We start from the raw sequence: 17,157 nt of genomic DNA, 5'->3' as shown, positions 1-17,157 counted from the left end.
AACAAACATTTTCATTAGAGGATCACCAGCATACTACAGAAGTGATAGATAACAACAGCACTGCTCATCCCTATATGGGACACTATAGGTAACACAATACTATATGCACCACGGCTGGTCAAAGTGTAGAATCAATCATGCTAATGCCAGCTGAAACCAGCTAGATGTACAACATGCTCTTGTTACTCCCAGATTTCAATAATTACTTTAAATAAACATTTCAAACTTCATACAGAGGGATTTTAACTTTGATCAGCTGACAGAGGAGCAAACAGAAAACGACAACCAGCAAGAACAAACCTCTGCGCTCCTGCTAGTAACAGCCCAACATGTGTAAATAACTTAGTGCTTCCCCATGCCTGGGGACTGAATATTCACTGATGACGAACGTCACACCAGTGCGTGCAGTGCCATTACTTGGGAAAAATGTTAAAAAAATCAGAATTCTGAGGCTTTGAATCTCAGGGGGCTTTATGCATATATGGCATTTAGGCTGAAGAATTCTAATTTTAACATCATGCCTTCTTCCTCAAAGACATCCTGATTCTAACAAAGGGTGCATCTCTGAGACACTTTTCGTGTAAACCATTGCACATAAATGTATGTTTTGTTTCATTTAAAATATACTGGACTCAGCAATGTACTCACAGTAAGATGGCCAGATATTGTAGCTTTCTGCAAGTATGTAGCAGCTTTTTTTAACCTGGTGTACCTGTGCTTTCATCTTCACGCACCTGACTTCCCTTGTTTGTATTCCTTCTCCACAGTGGAGGGAATTTTGTTCGCTGTTGATTTTGCATGGAGACCACGGTTCTACTACCCAAGAATACTGATTGCACTCGCTGTAGCATGGGACTGCCTCATACACCTGCCAGGAGAAAGAATCAAAACTGTTCATTTAAATATCCAGGTTAGCATCTCTGCAGAATTGCTTCAGCCAAACCTAGGAAAAGAGCACACTGAAAAATATCCTGGCTTACACTCCCTAGGCTAAGGGTGTTGTAATAGCTTTAAGTTCATTTATTCATTATTGACTTGCCAAGGGATTTTTAAGTATATAATAAACCATAGTATGCATGCAGCATCTTAGGAAACAGGATAAATAACAGCTATTTCCTGCAGCCAGAAGAGGAACTCCATTACAATTTCATTTGCTCTGACTGCTCTCACTGTAATCTATCACACATCATTCACCAGGACTATATGTACTGCATCCTTTTGTGTTTCAGAAGGTACAAACTTAAAATCAGCACGCATTTACCTTTGCTTCTAAAATGTCCTCGTAAGCCATTTAACATAAAAGAATGGAATTTCACGTGTCCTATAAATTTCATTTTTATACACAAAAACTATAAATGCCTCTCTCCCTGCAAGTGACTTATCTCTAACACATCTCCTAATCAAACACCACCAGGTATTCACCTGAACTATGGTATCTATGCAGAGAGAAAGATACAGCCAAAAGCTTGATAAACATTTTTAATGGTGCTGGATATTCAGGTTGTTAAGCAGCACGCTGAGATACAATAAGTTAGCAGATTTTTAGGTTTAAACAAATGAATGTATCAACAGCTCTATTATGGTGATGAATAAAAGTTATTTATTTTGAATCCAGTTTGTGTGTAGAAGCTGATTTGAAGATTCAGTGTTCTCTGTTGCTTTGTATGAAGCACAACGCACTGCCTTGAAAAAATACAGCGCACCTAAAATTTCTTCTTCCAGACACCAAAAGCTCCTCAGCTTTGCCACTGCAGAGTCATTTGGTTCTCACTATTACAATAACTATATTAACAGCATTCATAGAATCATAAAGTCATAAAACCCCTAAGTTGGAAAGGACCCACTGGATCATCGAGTCCAACCATTCCTATCAATATCCTATCAATATTCCTATCAATTCCTCCCAACCCTTCCCCCCTCGAAAGATTCAGCCACAGATTTAATAATTTATCCCTTCATTTTAAAATAGAAGATTATGGCTACACAGTTTGTGGCCACAACAAAAAGAAACCTTATTTGCAACATTTTTGAGGTGGGTGGCAGGGAGGTTGAGATACGAGCCAGAAAACCAAACTGGTGCCCCATCAGAAAGTTACCTTCTCACCTAATGAAAAGAAAACTTGCTAAAGAAAATCCCACAGGAACAGCAAATGTCAGAAACTAATTTTAACTGTGGGTCTTTAGAAACGTTGTGCATGGTTTTGGCAGAGAGGAGAGAATAAGATAGGCTAAAAAGTGCAAAATACATGAAGAAGAAAAAAAAGGGAGAGCGGGCAGTAGAAGTCAGGAATGCTGGGGGGAAGCACAGCATGAAAAAGTAAGAGCATCACCTTTCAGGCAGGGGAAGGGGAAAGGAAGGAGAATGAGGAGGGCAAAGGCAGTAGTATGATTATTATGATTTTTCCTACTTATTATTAAGCACAAATACCTTTTCACAGTTTGTGCACAAATAACATGAGAGAATGTGCAAAATTTATTAAAACTGTTACAGCTGGGCTGGAACACACACAACGACACCGTTTGGTACAACCACCTTGTTTTACAGAAGCGAGCAGGGTCAGCCCTCAAGCCTTTTGGGGGTGTGCAGGCAGTGTGAGACACTTCTAGCTTCCACCAGGCCTAAAGAAAGTTCTTTGAGAGATCACAATGCACTGCAGTCACTTGGTATCGGCTAATAATTTCTGCACGCTGAGGCAGTGGTATTTGCCCCAAGTATATGATATACAGATATCTGTTTATTGTATATAGTGTACGTAGAGCCTAAGTTTCCTGGACTGAGCAAGCAGCACCAGAAATGCCCCTAATTAGCTATGCAGCCATGATCAATAACATTAACTAGTGTACAAAAGAGCAAAGATAGAAAATACTCATTGAGCAGGACTTGTGCTCAGCACCGGCAGCACAATGACCTGTCACGATGCCACCATCTCACCCCAGCCAGCCTGTCACCTTGAGAGAGTTACTGACTGCCGTAGCCGTTTCCCTGTGCACACCAGGGAGAGTAACAATCCCTCTTTAGGCACCGCAAAGCCTTCATATTCCCCAAAGACAGCCAGGAGATGGATGTGGAGACAGGGAGTATTTATTAGTTTCCTTGCTCCACAGGAGGGAAGGAAGGAAAAAAAAACAACCATGCTCTGGCTATGTTGTCTGACAAAACATACTGCTGACTGCAGGAGACGATTAGTTGAAGAGGGAAACATGTGCTTTAGGCATGATCAGTCTCCCTCGTCACAGAGCAGAGGCAAAAATCTAGAGAGAACAAAGCACCAAATTTGCACGAAGTGGCTGCCAGTGGGGAGGGAACCCGCAAGCCAGGGAGCAGATGCCTCAACAGGCTGTGTTAAGGGAGGTAAAACTTACTTATCAATAAGTTTATTAAGAACTGAGGGCAGGGGAAGCCTTGTTCCTGGTCTTTAGACTTTTGGAGAGGAAGATAAGGTTGGGAGAGGTCAGTAGGTGATGGCACAGGTGCTGCCTTTGTCCCTACAAACACAGTGGGGCAGCTGGGGCAGAGCAGCACAAACTGTGGCTTTAGGGATTTACGATTCTTTGCTTTGCTTTAATTAATAGCTCTTCTTCAAGGTTAGAGGATATTACTGTGAAATCCACAAGTCAAGAGGTGAGCACTGCCATCCTTTCAGCACTCACCCCACTGCCTGCAGCAAGCAGACTCTGCTGCTCGCTTGGGCCAGACCAAGAGCTTGGAAATCCCAGTTCATTGTCTCAGTGAACTCTTATCGCTCTGTATTAAAATCTATTTGACCTCAGAGCACTTCGAACCATCAAAGCTCACCTGCAGACTGCAGTGCAGGTTTAACACAAGAAATGGACCACAACTGTATTTTGGTGGCCAAAACCTCCTGTCGCATTTACCTGGTAGGATTTCTGGGTAAGAAAATGAGCAGGGTTTAGTCAAGACTGGGATGCCACGTGAACCAAAATCTATTAGAGGAAATGTGTGAGGACAAACCAGATATCTCACGTACAGTGACACAAAAACACATGATGTGAAGTGATACTTCAGAGGCACTCTTTCAAGAGCAGGCAGGATCACAATAATACAGCATTCGTATTCTGCTGTCTAATAATATCAAGCCAGTACAACTACACATAAAGCCCCAGAAGCTCTTTTCCTCTGCAGACATCACTCTCAGCACACGGAGGAGGGCACACAAGCCCTGTGATACCTTAACACCCAGTTCGGAGCCTCCAGCTCCATCGGGCTGTGCCTTCTTTGGGCAGTCTGCTGCTGAACCGACTGGTACTTCCAATTCCGTCAGGATTCCAGGTTACACTTGTCATCTAAACCCCCAAATATAATTGTTACAAACAACTTATTTTACAAAGTTATTGTGCTGAGATCACTGTGTTCACCACCTGTGAACAACCTCTCTCCTCTGCCTTGCATAAATGCTGAGCAATGCCCACTCCAGTAGCATCATTGAGACAGCAGAAAGTGTAAATAATCACCATGTGCCATTAAAAGGGACAGATTTCTTCAGAGCAAGTTACAACGTGTATTGGTAGACTATGTCACACCTTTTAAATGGGAGTCATAAAGAGATGCAAGATTTCCACCACTGTAACTCTGTGGGTATGCGAGTCGGAAGCTGTGAATATAATTTGTGACTATCTTTGCAGTTAAAACCACAGTGACGTGGCATGTGTTCCTTCCCTCCACAGGACGTTTTCTTCCCCTTCCTCCCTCCTGGCTTGCTATCATTTGTTTTTAATCACTTCAAATTCCTCTTTTTTGGTATTTGATAAAAAAACCCCAACAGGCCTTAAAGCCTTTCATTCCTATCTTCTGCTAACAGCTGTGGTTCTTAAGGAGGTCAAACAGAAAATGTTCTTGATTTTGCATTTGCAAAGGATTTTGGTGAAGCCTTGCTGTTCTTTGGGTCCTACCAACCAGGGAAACCTGGGATCGCTTCTCACCTCCTGTGTCCATGGAAGCACCCTGTCCCGACCCTGAGCAGAGGGTGGGGTGGGATGTGGTATCCTCACTCCTCACACAACTCAGGGACCCAAAGTGTCTGAGCCTGGAGGGGGCTGGATGCACTCCCACAGATTCCTGTCTGCTACACAGAATGTGTCCAAGTTTCAAATCAAACCATCTCGGTATCCTGGCCGACATCACACTCACCATCTGCTACCGATGCTGCAGATACAGACGTCCCTTGTCCAGCTACACCACTCCTCTTCCCAAGCACAAATACAATAGTTCCTTTGAAAATAACCTGCTTAATGCTCACCCTTCACCAAATTTAGGCAAAGCTACTATGACACATTTACAAAAAACTTCAGATTGAGCCATGAAATACATGTGTAGAGCTGTATCACCACACTCCATGTCCTGAAGGACATAAACTCAATGAATTCCATGCAATAGGCACAGGGACATGGTGTTCTGCACTGCTCAGAGCTCTCTCCCCTCTGGAGTGATGCTAGAAGCTGCAGACACCAGACCTGTGCACGGCTGCAGAGCTCAGCACCTAAGGGCTCAGCCTGGCTCCATCCCTTAGTGCCTTGCCTTTGACCTTTCAAGAAATAAACACCATCAAAATACTTTTAGCATTTTAGGAAATGAACCACTATCCTCAATATTTATTCATATTCATATGCCAGGGTTTGGGGCTCAATGAACCTAGGGGTGAAATGCCACCTGATTAAGGTTAATGGGAGTTTTGCTGCTGACTTTCATAGAACCACTCTGTCACACTTTGTAGCCATAATTAATCTGGAATACTTTAACACTTGACTCCTCAAATCAAGTTGATGGGCACAGTTCTAAATAAATTAAAGGAAAGAAGACTAAAGGTATTTTTTAGGAGGCCAACTGCTATAGTTTTGCCCTAATAAAATAAGCCAGCTCTCATTCACTCCCTGAATCATTGATAAACTATCTTAAAGCTGATAGTTCCTTCTTACAACAAGATATACAAATATTAATCTATTTATTTTGCCTTTTAAAAGCTGATTCTTGTATTCTAATGAGAAGTCCAAATATCTAACCACCAGAGAGCTTTGTGTGGTTTACAAAAGTAACATTTATTTAAATATAGGTCAGGAATAACACTGACCTTTCAAAGGACATATAGGAATGAGTGCACTTGCTCAATTGATTTGTTAAAAGAAATTCATACCTATGTTTCAGGTAACTTTTCTGATGAACACATGCAGAGTAAACTAGAACAAGGTTCTACACTTCTGAAAATCATAGTGACTTCATATTTTAGTGAACATCAAGATTTATTGTCCCTCAAGGTAAATATTGACTCTGGTTTTCCCTCAGTCGATATTTTAGCTTTCAAGACAGTAAATCTTGGTGTTCACCTCAACTGAAGTCAATATCTGCTTATTATATTAGAACAACCAAACCGATCACTGTAGCAGTTGCCTGAGACCCTCAGGACAACCTCTGTGCTATTAATTTCTAATAAAAATGGGCCAAATTCACTGCTAACCTAAGTCCATTTCACATCACCACCCTTACATACCAAGGTTACATTAGACCTAACACATTGAAACAGCCAGAACCAAAGAATTAACCCATTTTTAAACTACGGAGACCATCATGAATAACACTAAAGCTAGAAAATATCTCAAATAAGAAAGAGAGCTGCTTTGCTTTGGTTTGCATAGACAATTGCTGGCAAGGAAATGCAAGCACAGATATTGAAACTGCTCCTACTGAGACTGGCCAGCAACTTGCTCACTTTTAATACTTTCTGCGCACCTTCTTTAACGTTTTCTGCATATCCAGGCTGCAAAAGTGGGATGTCAGCATGCAAAAGTGGCCCTCTCCTCTTACTTACTTTGCAGCTTATGGTCATTGTTCTGTGAAATGTGGACCAGAGCCCACACTTCTCTTGCAACTATCCTGACACAAATCAGGATCCAGAACATGGTGGGAAATACAGCTCCAAAGATGCCCAATCATTGCAGTTACCTGCAGATTTGACTTCTCTGTTGACTCCACCTTGTTCATGCAAATCTCTTTTTTGGTTGCAAGGTGCCTATCCATTAACTGAATAATGTCTGTAATGCTATAAATACTGCCTTCACATTCCATTTAATTCAAAACTGGTAATTTCTAATAATCATAGAATCATAGAATCACCAGGTTGGAAGAGACCCACCGGATCATCGAGTCCAACCATTCCTATCAAAATAATATAATGAGTTTCTTTTACTTAATGCTTTAATACTCAATTCAAAATGGGGTTCTTACTTTGTTAATTGCTTAAGTGCATGTTTGGTTTGGCAGATCTAAGCATGCATTTAAAAGCTTTACCAAGTTAACTGGATATCTGAAGGACAAGTACTCCCACATTAACAAATACTACATCACAAAAACGACCTCATTAAAATTTCAATTTTAAATAGTTCTCTTTAAAATAAAATTGATTTTATTTCAGGCTAGTTTATGTATTTATCACAATCACCAGAAATATGTTAACCACTCTCCAGTATTAAAACTGATCGTACGATTAATTTTCAAGCAATTTGGATTTTGCAAAACAGCTGTTTCAGTGATGAATACTTGTCTTTAGGTACTTGGATGCTGCAAATAGCCACCAGAATCAAAGATTACTGCTCAAGAATGACTTAGAGCACAAAAGTTTGTATAGATCAGCATGCCATAAGACTTCTGAAATTATTGGAATTCTTGAATTTTTTATGCCTCTAGCAGACACCTGCACAAACGTTCGTGAAGCAAATTCAGTACTTTAGCTTTTATTTACACCTAAATCAAAGGAGTTAGGGTTTCTTTACCTTCTTTGTGGTAAAGGAAAAGAAAATCAATTAGAGCTTCACTAAGGTTACGAAAAGCATTCACTGGCGTACAACCAAGTTTCTGGAAAACCTAGACCTGCCTACAACTTTGAGATAGCAAAAGGGTAGGATCAATTTTATTCTGAGTATGAAATATGAATTGAAAGTCAGGGCAATAATTACTGTAACACAGACAGAAAGAAGTACCAATTCCCAGTCTCTGCCCTGTAGGCAGTAAGGAAACTCCTACAGAAACAGACCCTTCGCCATTATTTTCAGACACTGACCATGGTGACATCCTTCAAAAACACTGCCGAAAAATGATTCTCCCTGAGCAGGAAGGATAAAAACAATTATCAATCCCCTGAAGTTTCACCAGCTCCTGATTATCTATTTATAGCCTGACCCTCAAAACCACTCAGCTTTAATCCTAATTTGCACATGAGAAAACTGAGGATGAAGAATTAAGTGATTTATTAGAGGCCAGTGAGGGAGCCCTCAGGGAGCAGGGCACTGAATCTAGAAATGCCCCATTTCTGGCACTAACTCTATGACATCTCAACTTAAAATCAGATACTTAAAAGTTGAGAGAAAGATATCTTGGGATGAAGCCATCCAAAAATGTAGCACTGTAAAATTCTGACTGTAAAATGAGGAAAAAGAGGAAAAATTCGTAAAGTAGCAGAGTATTCTCTCTATAGACACATCTGGATGCTTCACATTCTCTCTTCATGGCCTGTAGATGCTTTTACTGTATCTAGGCTTCTGCTGGACTTTAAAAAACGCTACTAGTAAATCTCTTATTTTCTTGGATGATTAAATATGCGAAGATAGACTGTATTTCAAGTTCTTAAGTGTGATGAATGGAAAACGCCTTGTTTAAAAAATAAATTGAAGTGAGCTGTGCTGTACCCCAGTCATTACAGTTCACACTTAGAGAACTAACGTGTTGCTCAGTAAAGTTTATTAACCTGTATTTACCACAGGTAAGTGGTTTTATTTTCTGTAAGATTGGTGCAGGCATAAAAACCACCATGTTGTACTACGGTAACAGCGCGCTTGTGCCTCCCTAGAGATTAAAAGAAGGAGTTGGCAACGTTCAACATGAGAAAATAAGGGAGAACGTGCAGCTCCCAGCCCCGAACCTACGTCTCTGGTTTCACTCAAGGTTTTACTGTCACTACAGCTCTTGAGGAGCAGCACAGAGCATGCAGTATAACCCTGCAGATATCGTGCAGGTATTGAGTACTTATTTCTACCCGACGTACTCAGGCAAGAGAATTTAATCTCAGAGTTATGCAAAAAATAGAGATGTGAATGGGGAATATGTGAATACAATCACAAATGGCCAGTTCCTGGGGCTCTGCTCTTTATTTTACTTTTTAATTACGTTTCTTCACTATCAAGAAAATACTGAATCTAGACGAGATACTAAGAAACACCATTTTAGTCTGTTGTCAAATATGGGGGTCTAAAGCAAGGCAGAAACTCATTAGTGAGAGTTTCAGTGCATTTTTGCTGATTCTAGAAGCTGTAGGTGCTGTAGCTTCTGCTGCCTCCCTGTCACAAAGCTAGGCAAGCATAGCAAATTTAAGTAGATATAAATAAATCAATGTCCCATGTTTTTGAAACAGCACATTTTGCTGCAGCTGAAGGATAGTTTCAGGGTTAACAAACAGATGTGGCACCTCTCTGGATGAATCTGTTATGCAGTAAAAATGTTGAATCCAGTTTTAAAGAGAGGAAGGGGAAAAAAGCTGACTGATGAAGAACAACATCGAAGACCCTTTTTACTAAATGAGAACAATAAGATGAGATGAAGACAGATTGCAACACCAACCTGAGCCTTTGTAGATGTCCATGTTAGCAGGGCATGACAAGCAGAAAAGAAAGAAAATTATATATTCATTAGTTTAGCTGTTGTATGATAATATTGAGAAGAAAGCTGAAAATCTGCTTAAACTAAAATTGCTACAATGTAAGGTTGCATTCAACTCTTCCATTTCAGGAAAAAAAAGATCCCTTAAGCAGAAATCAGGCATTTATTTGGGAGTGAATGAAAAGCACGACTATGCTGAAGAATAAAGCAGAGTTCATTCAGCTTCATCCAGCAATTCTCTGTATTTCATCTGTCTCACGCAATCAAAACCTTAGGATAATAAAAACCTAAAAAAACCCGTGAAGCTTAACCTGAAATCTGGTGAGAAACCTCGCAATTACAGAATATCAATCACAACATATATGGAAGGCTTCCAGACATTTAAATCTTAATAGGATAGCACTGTCTTTAGTGAAGCCTGAGATGACACGCAGAAGGCATGCCAGGCAGCTGGCCCCTATCAGGTGGGACCTGATCTCCATGAACACCATCAATAACTCGAAGCAGATTCCATTACAGAAAAAATAATTAAATGATAAAAATTCAATAACGTGGGCCTACAGCACATACACATCCTACAGACAAGGAGGACTGTGCAGAAGTGGTTGACACCAGCATCTCCAGGGATCCACCGGCAGTGCAGCAGCTGCACTAGTTAAGTCTGTATCAACTCCTCCTGCAGCCTGCAGGCAGCCTCACTGAAACAGCACGGACAACACAAACATCAGCTTTCACTAACAGAACCTGGGCAGCCTGCTGCTCCCGCTCCTCTCATCTGATTGAAACGCCAAACAAAGCCCACGCAGGTGTTCCCCAGGAGTCAGTTGAGCTTGGGGAACACGGGGCTCCTGAGTGAGCCCGTGACCGCTGTGCTCCTTTGCCCAGCCAGCTTGAGTTCCCAAACTACATCACAGCGTGTCGGGAGGTCAAAAACCTGCCCCGGTGGGATGTGAGCGAGTGATTACCAGATCCAGAAGCCAAGTCATCTGTCACATGAAATGAAATAAATGCCGGTACAAAATACAAACAGTCCCAGAGAAGCACTTTCTTTGTAGGCATCTGCACAATAGGCAATTTATAGAAAAGTCCATCAGAGCTTACTGCTAAGTTATAAACGATGCCTCAGAGACAAAGTTTCAGCCCTGGTCCTTCTTTTAAGAGATTTTAAATCATTTCAAGGTGTAAAAACTTCAAACTGATATTCTGTCAGTTTATTTTCACGTCTTAAGCAAGAATGAATTAGCGTGGCAGAGCAGCCACACGTTTGTCCTTACAGAGCATGATCTTGGGCTGATAATTTTTCCACGTGAGATTTAAAACCAGTTAGCTGACAAGAACTATTTGACCGATAGTGCTATAGACAAGAAACTGAAGAGATTGGGGAGTGTCAGGCAGTTGAAAGTTAATGTTTTCTGAAACACACTTCCATGAGACTACACCAAAAGCTTGAAGCAGGGAGAACTGCAAACTGCTCCAGGGGCTCTCTGCAGGCACAGCAAGACACGGACCAGTTTCAGGTTCCTGAAAAAGCAGGAACAGAAATGTAAACCAACTCATAACCTGATTCTTTCATTAGGATGAGACTGACAGTCTCCTCCCAATCAGCTCAGCAGCAGGTCTGATACCTCCTCAGCAGCATCTGGATGGAAAAGGATGCTTGTAGGGAGAATAGGACAGATGCTGATGGATGGCCGATGGATCCCATAGCTTCAGAGCTCAGAAAGATCACGCACAGCCTGATTAGTAACTAGAGCTGAAAAAAAAATTCCTTAGAAGAGAAAGTTATTGCAGAAGCCAGGATACTTGATAGCCTGTTGCATCACCTAGTTATGGCAGCTGTCTTACTGCCAAGACAGGCAGATGTTAGTGCTACATTTAGACACTGCATTAACTTGAGCAATTTTCTCTGTATAATTACAGGTAACGCAGACCTCCTAGCAGTGCTGCCAAGAGGCCAGCCTCATGACAAGGCAGCTGAATTCACAGATCTGAAGGCAGCCTCAATCCCACCACATTTAGGAAACGTGCAGTCATTACGATCTGACAGTTTTTGTTGATATTCCTTACAGGCGGGTCCCGACAGAAAGATTTAGGCACAGAAGACCCGAGTTTTCTTTCCCAATCACATACACTCAAAAAAGTGATGTGCTGCAAAAAGAAACCACGTTTCTATTTGCTACCACTTCCCATCAAGAACATCCATATTTAATAACCTAAAGGATCTCTTCAGCCAGAAGTTAAATTCCACCCAACCTACTTTAAACATCAGAGTGCACGTATACCATGCTCTGAGCCAGAAGATAAGAGGGAAGTGTTTGTGAGCCACTACCTTGTGGGGTAGCTGGTGTGTCTGCAGTTCTAGATATATTTCATCTACATTTCCATTCCTTTCTATCAGAGCAAGGAATAGACATATATTTTAGGTTTCCTACATTTCTATGATTGTCCCATATTTTGAGGTGAAATACTTCACACGGACCTCTACAAATCCACATTTATCAATGGGAAGTCTTCTGACTTCCACTGTTTGGATCATGCTGTAGCAAGCAGGGAACATCTGAACATTTATAGGTGCATCACTTAAATTCAGGGGGAAAAAAGTATTGATTGTGACGATTTTTTTCTGCACTACCTCTTTATTTAAAATGTGCATCAATAGTGCCTACATATATTGCTGGTTAATGAGAATTTATATTAAAAAAAACCCCAAACAGACATTTTTGGAATAAATTTGACCAGGAATGACTGCATAACTCTACTTGCCCATATTCTGCAAACATCAGTATCTAGTGCATATGTTTTCTTTGTATCTTATTTATTAAGGAGTTTATGAGGGTCTGACTACTGGAACTCTATCAGAAAACAGAACTCTTTATTTGTTCATGCACCAGTGGGTCACACAACCCATAATAACCACCATCAGTGCATCAAATCCTGCTCTGTATTGTTGAAGTGCTCAGGAAGGGTATGTCAGGGCACAAGTGATTCAGCAGTCCTCTCACCTCTGCCATTCCCCAGAGCACCACCTTCACGCATCCATGATTCTGAAAATAATGGAGTGAAAAGTCTGTTTCCCAAAACAGTAGTAAGTGAGAAGAGAAAGTAGAAGGCAAATGCATAAGGAGAGTACACAACACAGCTGTGCTTCGTAGTATGTCCTGCAGACAAACCACTCCATCTGAAACCTTTTAGACAGTTAAATAATGCAACAGAGCAAATAGCATGTGGTATAAATTAGAGGGCACAGTAATTTAAAGATTTAGACCATAAAATGGCCTAAAACAAAGCATTTACTCAGACAGCCCAAAGTAGATTAGAAAGAGAGGAAAATTAAAAGGCAGAGACAAGAAACTGAAGTTGGAATGACATATTTGAAAGGAATTGAAGACTCAGAGAAATAAAGAGAAGGGAAACAACATTACACATTGCAGGAACCACAGAGAGAAAGCCCAACGCTAAAAACAGTCAATTTATAATAGAGAATGGTAGGAAACAAAAGAATATCAGTGGGGTGAAGGGAAACAAAGGTGAGACCAACTTTTTATGAGGGGCATTGGCTCAGAAAGTTTGACCAACAAGGAGGGTAAACTTGAAAAGACGTTTGAAATAACTTCTGAGTCAATGGTATTTCTTAGGAATGATGGAGACAAGATTATCCAGCACCCTTCAGATATAATGTGAGAGAGCTGGAGGAGGGAAGGGAAAAAAAACCCCAATAAACTGCACAGCAGTCAGATAAACTCCTATTCTTGGAAAAATATTTTCCTGCAGACATTATCTACAAGCAGCAGAAAATAACAAGGAGATGAGTGGCAGACAGCATGGGTTTGTCAAGAACAAACTGTGCAAAAACATTCTGATGTTCTTTGGTAACAGGATAACAGATGCTATGGATAAGGATGAAGTCGTAGGTATTACTTGACTTCAGTAAGCCTTTCACACTACCTCTCAGGCTAAAGAAATATGATCTGGATGAATCTAATGCTTGGCGACTACAACGTCGGAAAATCATACTCTGAATAGTTAATAGCATAAAACAGGCAAGAAACATCACATGTGGCTCGTTAGATCTTTATGTTCTGCATCCAGTTGTATTTCTTGCTTTCTTTAATTTGGGGCTGACTGATTGAAAATAATTCTTACCAACTCTACAGATGCTTCCAAGGCAAAAGGGACAGTGAGGAAACAGGAGGACAGGAAGAGTATTCAAACTGAGCTCTATGAATTGGAGAAATGAGCTGAAAAAATGCATTGAAAGAAAAGCAGAGAACTACAGTGATGAGGAACTGACCAGTCCATAGCATGAGCACAGATTGGGAGACAAACGGACCCTTAATGGTACCACTGCACAGGATCCAGTAATTGTAGAGAACCATAAAGAGAATGTGATTCAATAGGGTCATGAAAAGTAAAGACAAATTTAGAGTTTATAAAACACTAAAGTACCACTTCAGCTATGGCACAGATTCAGTTCAGAAAGCACATCCAGATGTATGTACCCAACTTTATGAGAAATTTGAAGGATTTGAACCAACTGAGACCCAACAGATCACAGTAGGATTAATAAGACCAGAATCAAATTGCCAAGGTGAGTGGTGGCGTTTCCAGTGTTGATTTACAAGGAAACAGTTAAAACAACAGTATCATTAGTGACAATAGATATGATGGTAGGTCTATCGATGAAGCATGGTATCGTTGTCAGATAAAACAGTAATACTGAGTCATAAAAACAAATAACTCTGTTGTATCATACCAGATGCAGAGTATCAGAAAGACACCTGAGAGAGCTTTAAAGAGATCTTCCAGCAGCTTGAAACCATCTATCTGCAGCACCACTTAGCTCCGTGTTGGCTAATTCACTGCTGCCTTGAATAAATCACAGACTGTCACATTGCATTTTGGAAACCAGGGCCTCTCTTCTACATCACGCAGGAATAGCGTGGTGGATTCATCATTATAATAAATATTAACAGCAATACTATAACACTGCCTACAGTCCTAGCTCCTCATTGTAGAGGTAACATTGATAATGACAGAGTGGTTAAAGGAAACCCAGAAAAATAATTCAGGGTCTGAAAAACTTGTCTGAAAGTAACAAAATAAAGAAACCTATCTCTTTGCTTCAGGTGAGGGGTGGGGAAGAGGAGACTCAATCATTTTAGGGAATATATAAAGAAGTTTTCTCTTTTTAAGCTAGCATGTAAAGTTATAGGTTCCCAAATATCTGTAGTTAGACAAATTCATATTCAATTTATGAGAAAGAGGGAACTTTTTAAGTATGAAGGATATCAATTACTGGATCAGCTTATCCAGAGTAACTCCTTCTACAGCTAAACTGTGTGCCAAGGTGGGATGCCTTTCTACAAACAAGCTACACTGCACAAGTAGTCAGAGATTTGACTGCAAAGTCAAATACCTTATGCTACATGAAAGGTCAAAACAGACCATCATCATCATCGCCGTCATCATCTTCAACTGGCTTTAGGATCTCTGAATGAAAAAATTCACAGAAGTTTTTTAAATTGCGTATTAATCATTAGAAGAACACCACATTTATCAATCCATACTACATACTCAAAATATCAATCGTACATTCAAGTTGAAGGGAAGTAGCATGCCCATGTGGATTTTACATACATTTTGAGAGGTTATCAAAAATAAAGTTTATATTATAGATGAGAGGCACATTGAAGTTCAGCCAGTTCATGTATCGTCCCACAAATGACAATCCCACAAAGAAGACAAGTTTTTCTTTACTGTATTAGCTCTAGCTACTAAATTGTAACCAAGAGAGGGGCTGAAATTGAGCAGAGAGGATAAACTTTATAGCTAGGTCTTGATGTTGCCAACAGCATGCAGGATGGAGGAGGAAAACGAAGAAAGGTAATTATTTAAATTAAGCAAAAACTCTCTTGGCTGTATCTGCTCATCAATGACTTCTGCCATTTCTCCGTGTTAACACTGGTGCAGGTAAAATAGATGCCTACTTGGAAATTCAAGTTGGAGTTTCCAGCCTCTGGATAGAGCTTACAAGTCTTTGGTTTGCTTCTTAGCCAACTGCTCCTGCTGAGTTTTATTACTAACACCCCTTGCTTAGCAACGCATCCCCATCCCTCCTGCAGGTCAGTGTGCGGTACCTGGCACACAGAGAAGTAAATGCATGTATGCATGGAAATCACTAAGAGTGAATATGAGTTGATTGACGGGAAAGTGGAAAGAAAGAAAACAGAACAACTGTAATTGCATGTGAGCAAAGAAGGATAAATATTCGCTGTACAGAAATGCTTTTCAGTGAAAACCAGAAAATAATGAGAAATGTGGTAACAAGGAGTACTGGCAACGACACAGAAAGGGGTAAAGGTAAGGAAAAGACAAAGGAAAATACCAGAGGAAGAGACTGTGTTTTACAAATACTTGGCAAAGTACAACAAAAGGAAAATATGGCTAAGGCAGGACAGAGGCAACGCTAAAGATACTTTGCAATAGGAAACACATGGAGCCTTGCTGGGCTCTACTTCATTTCCTTCTTTGCACTTTGGCAAGTCCTGTAACAGCTTCTGATTACAACAGACACATGCAGTAGATCAGAATGGCTGGAAAAGAAGCAATGTTTAAAAGGCTAATGCTTTTATACCTATCAACAGACAGTTGGCATTAATGCCATTTTTTGCTCTACATACGAACAATAGACAATGCTCCCATGGTTATTTTCAGCCTATTTTACAAAGCCACTTTTTGAAACATTTTCTTTCAGTGAGCAATGCAGGAATTAGGGTCAAGCTCCATCTGCTTTGTATCAAAGCCTCTCGCACAGTGCGACTGCAGTCCCACGTGTAGGGTCCAGGCACATACATTTCTACAGTTGCTTTTGGCCTGCTGAACTACCAGATTGCATGCACACAAATCCTCCTTGCCCATGCATGCCGAATTGGGAAACAATCCACATTTCATTGCTTTTTCATTTGGATTGACAAAACAACTTTGAGCAAGGAAAGTAATTGCTGACTCAAAGTTGCATTTTAAAATACTTAAGCACGGCATTAAATTCCTCTCAGTGTTTATCATGTAAACATCAGACAGTTTGCAAATAACATTTTTAATTGCCAAATGTTGACAGGGCTAGATTGTGAAGGACCAGCATACAGCACATTGTTTCAGATGGGTATGGAGAAATACACCCTGGGTAGAGATCACTGAAAAAAACACCACATTTGGCATGAACAATAGTTTTTACAAATATTTTTTTCAGATGGTATAATGGAATAATCCAGCTGCCTTCTGTTATCTTCTATTATATCAACAAAAAATATCAGCAAGGAAATGTGCCAAACAAATTCCCTCTTGTGCAACACAGAGATGAAAAAAAAAGTCAACTGAGTAACGTTGGTATTTGTACTTCTATATATTTAGACATGGAAACATTTTTCTTAATGAAACCAAAAGACATTACAATTTGGAGGAAAACAGAAGCCTGAGGTAATATGTTTTCCCTTTTA

The 17,157-nt window shown here is 40.3% G+C and overlaps 1 protein-coding gene across 2 annotated transcripts in view; it reads right to left on the bottom strand.

Moving 5' to 3' along the window:
• THSD7B (thrombospondin type 1 domain containing 7B) overlaps positions 1–17,157 on the bottom strand; it is a 329,828-nt gene that overhangs the window by 35,701 nt on the left and 276,970 nt on the right. For both annotated transcript variants that reach the window (XM_069861551.1, XM_069861552.1), the window contains exon 17: positions 735–868. In XM_069861551.1, coding sequence (XP_069717652.1) covers positions 735–868 — 134 coding nt within the window. The remainder of the gene's footprint in view (positions 1–734; positions 869–17,157) is intronic.

This window comes from Phaenicophaeus curvirostris, chromosome 7 (assembly GCF_032191515.1).
Source record: "Phaenicophaeus curvirostris isolate KB17595 chromosome 7, BPBGC_Pcur_1.0, whole genome shotgun sequence".
Classification (NCBI taxonomy): domain Eukaryota; kingdom Metazoa; phylum Chordata; class Aves; order Cuculiformes; family Cuculidae; genus Phaenicophaeus; species Phaenicophaeus curvirostris.
The sequence above is the reverse complement of the archived record's forward strand: the minus strand, read 5'-3'. Positions and strand labels throughout refer to the sequence as shown.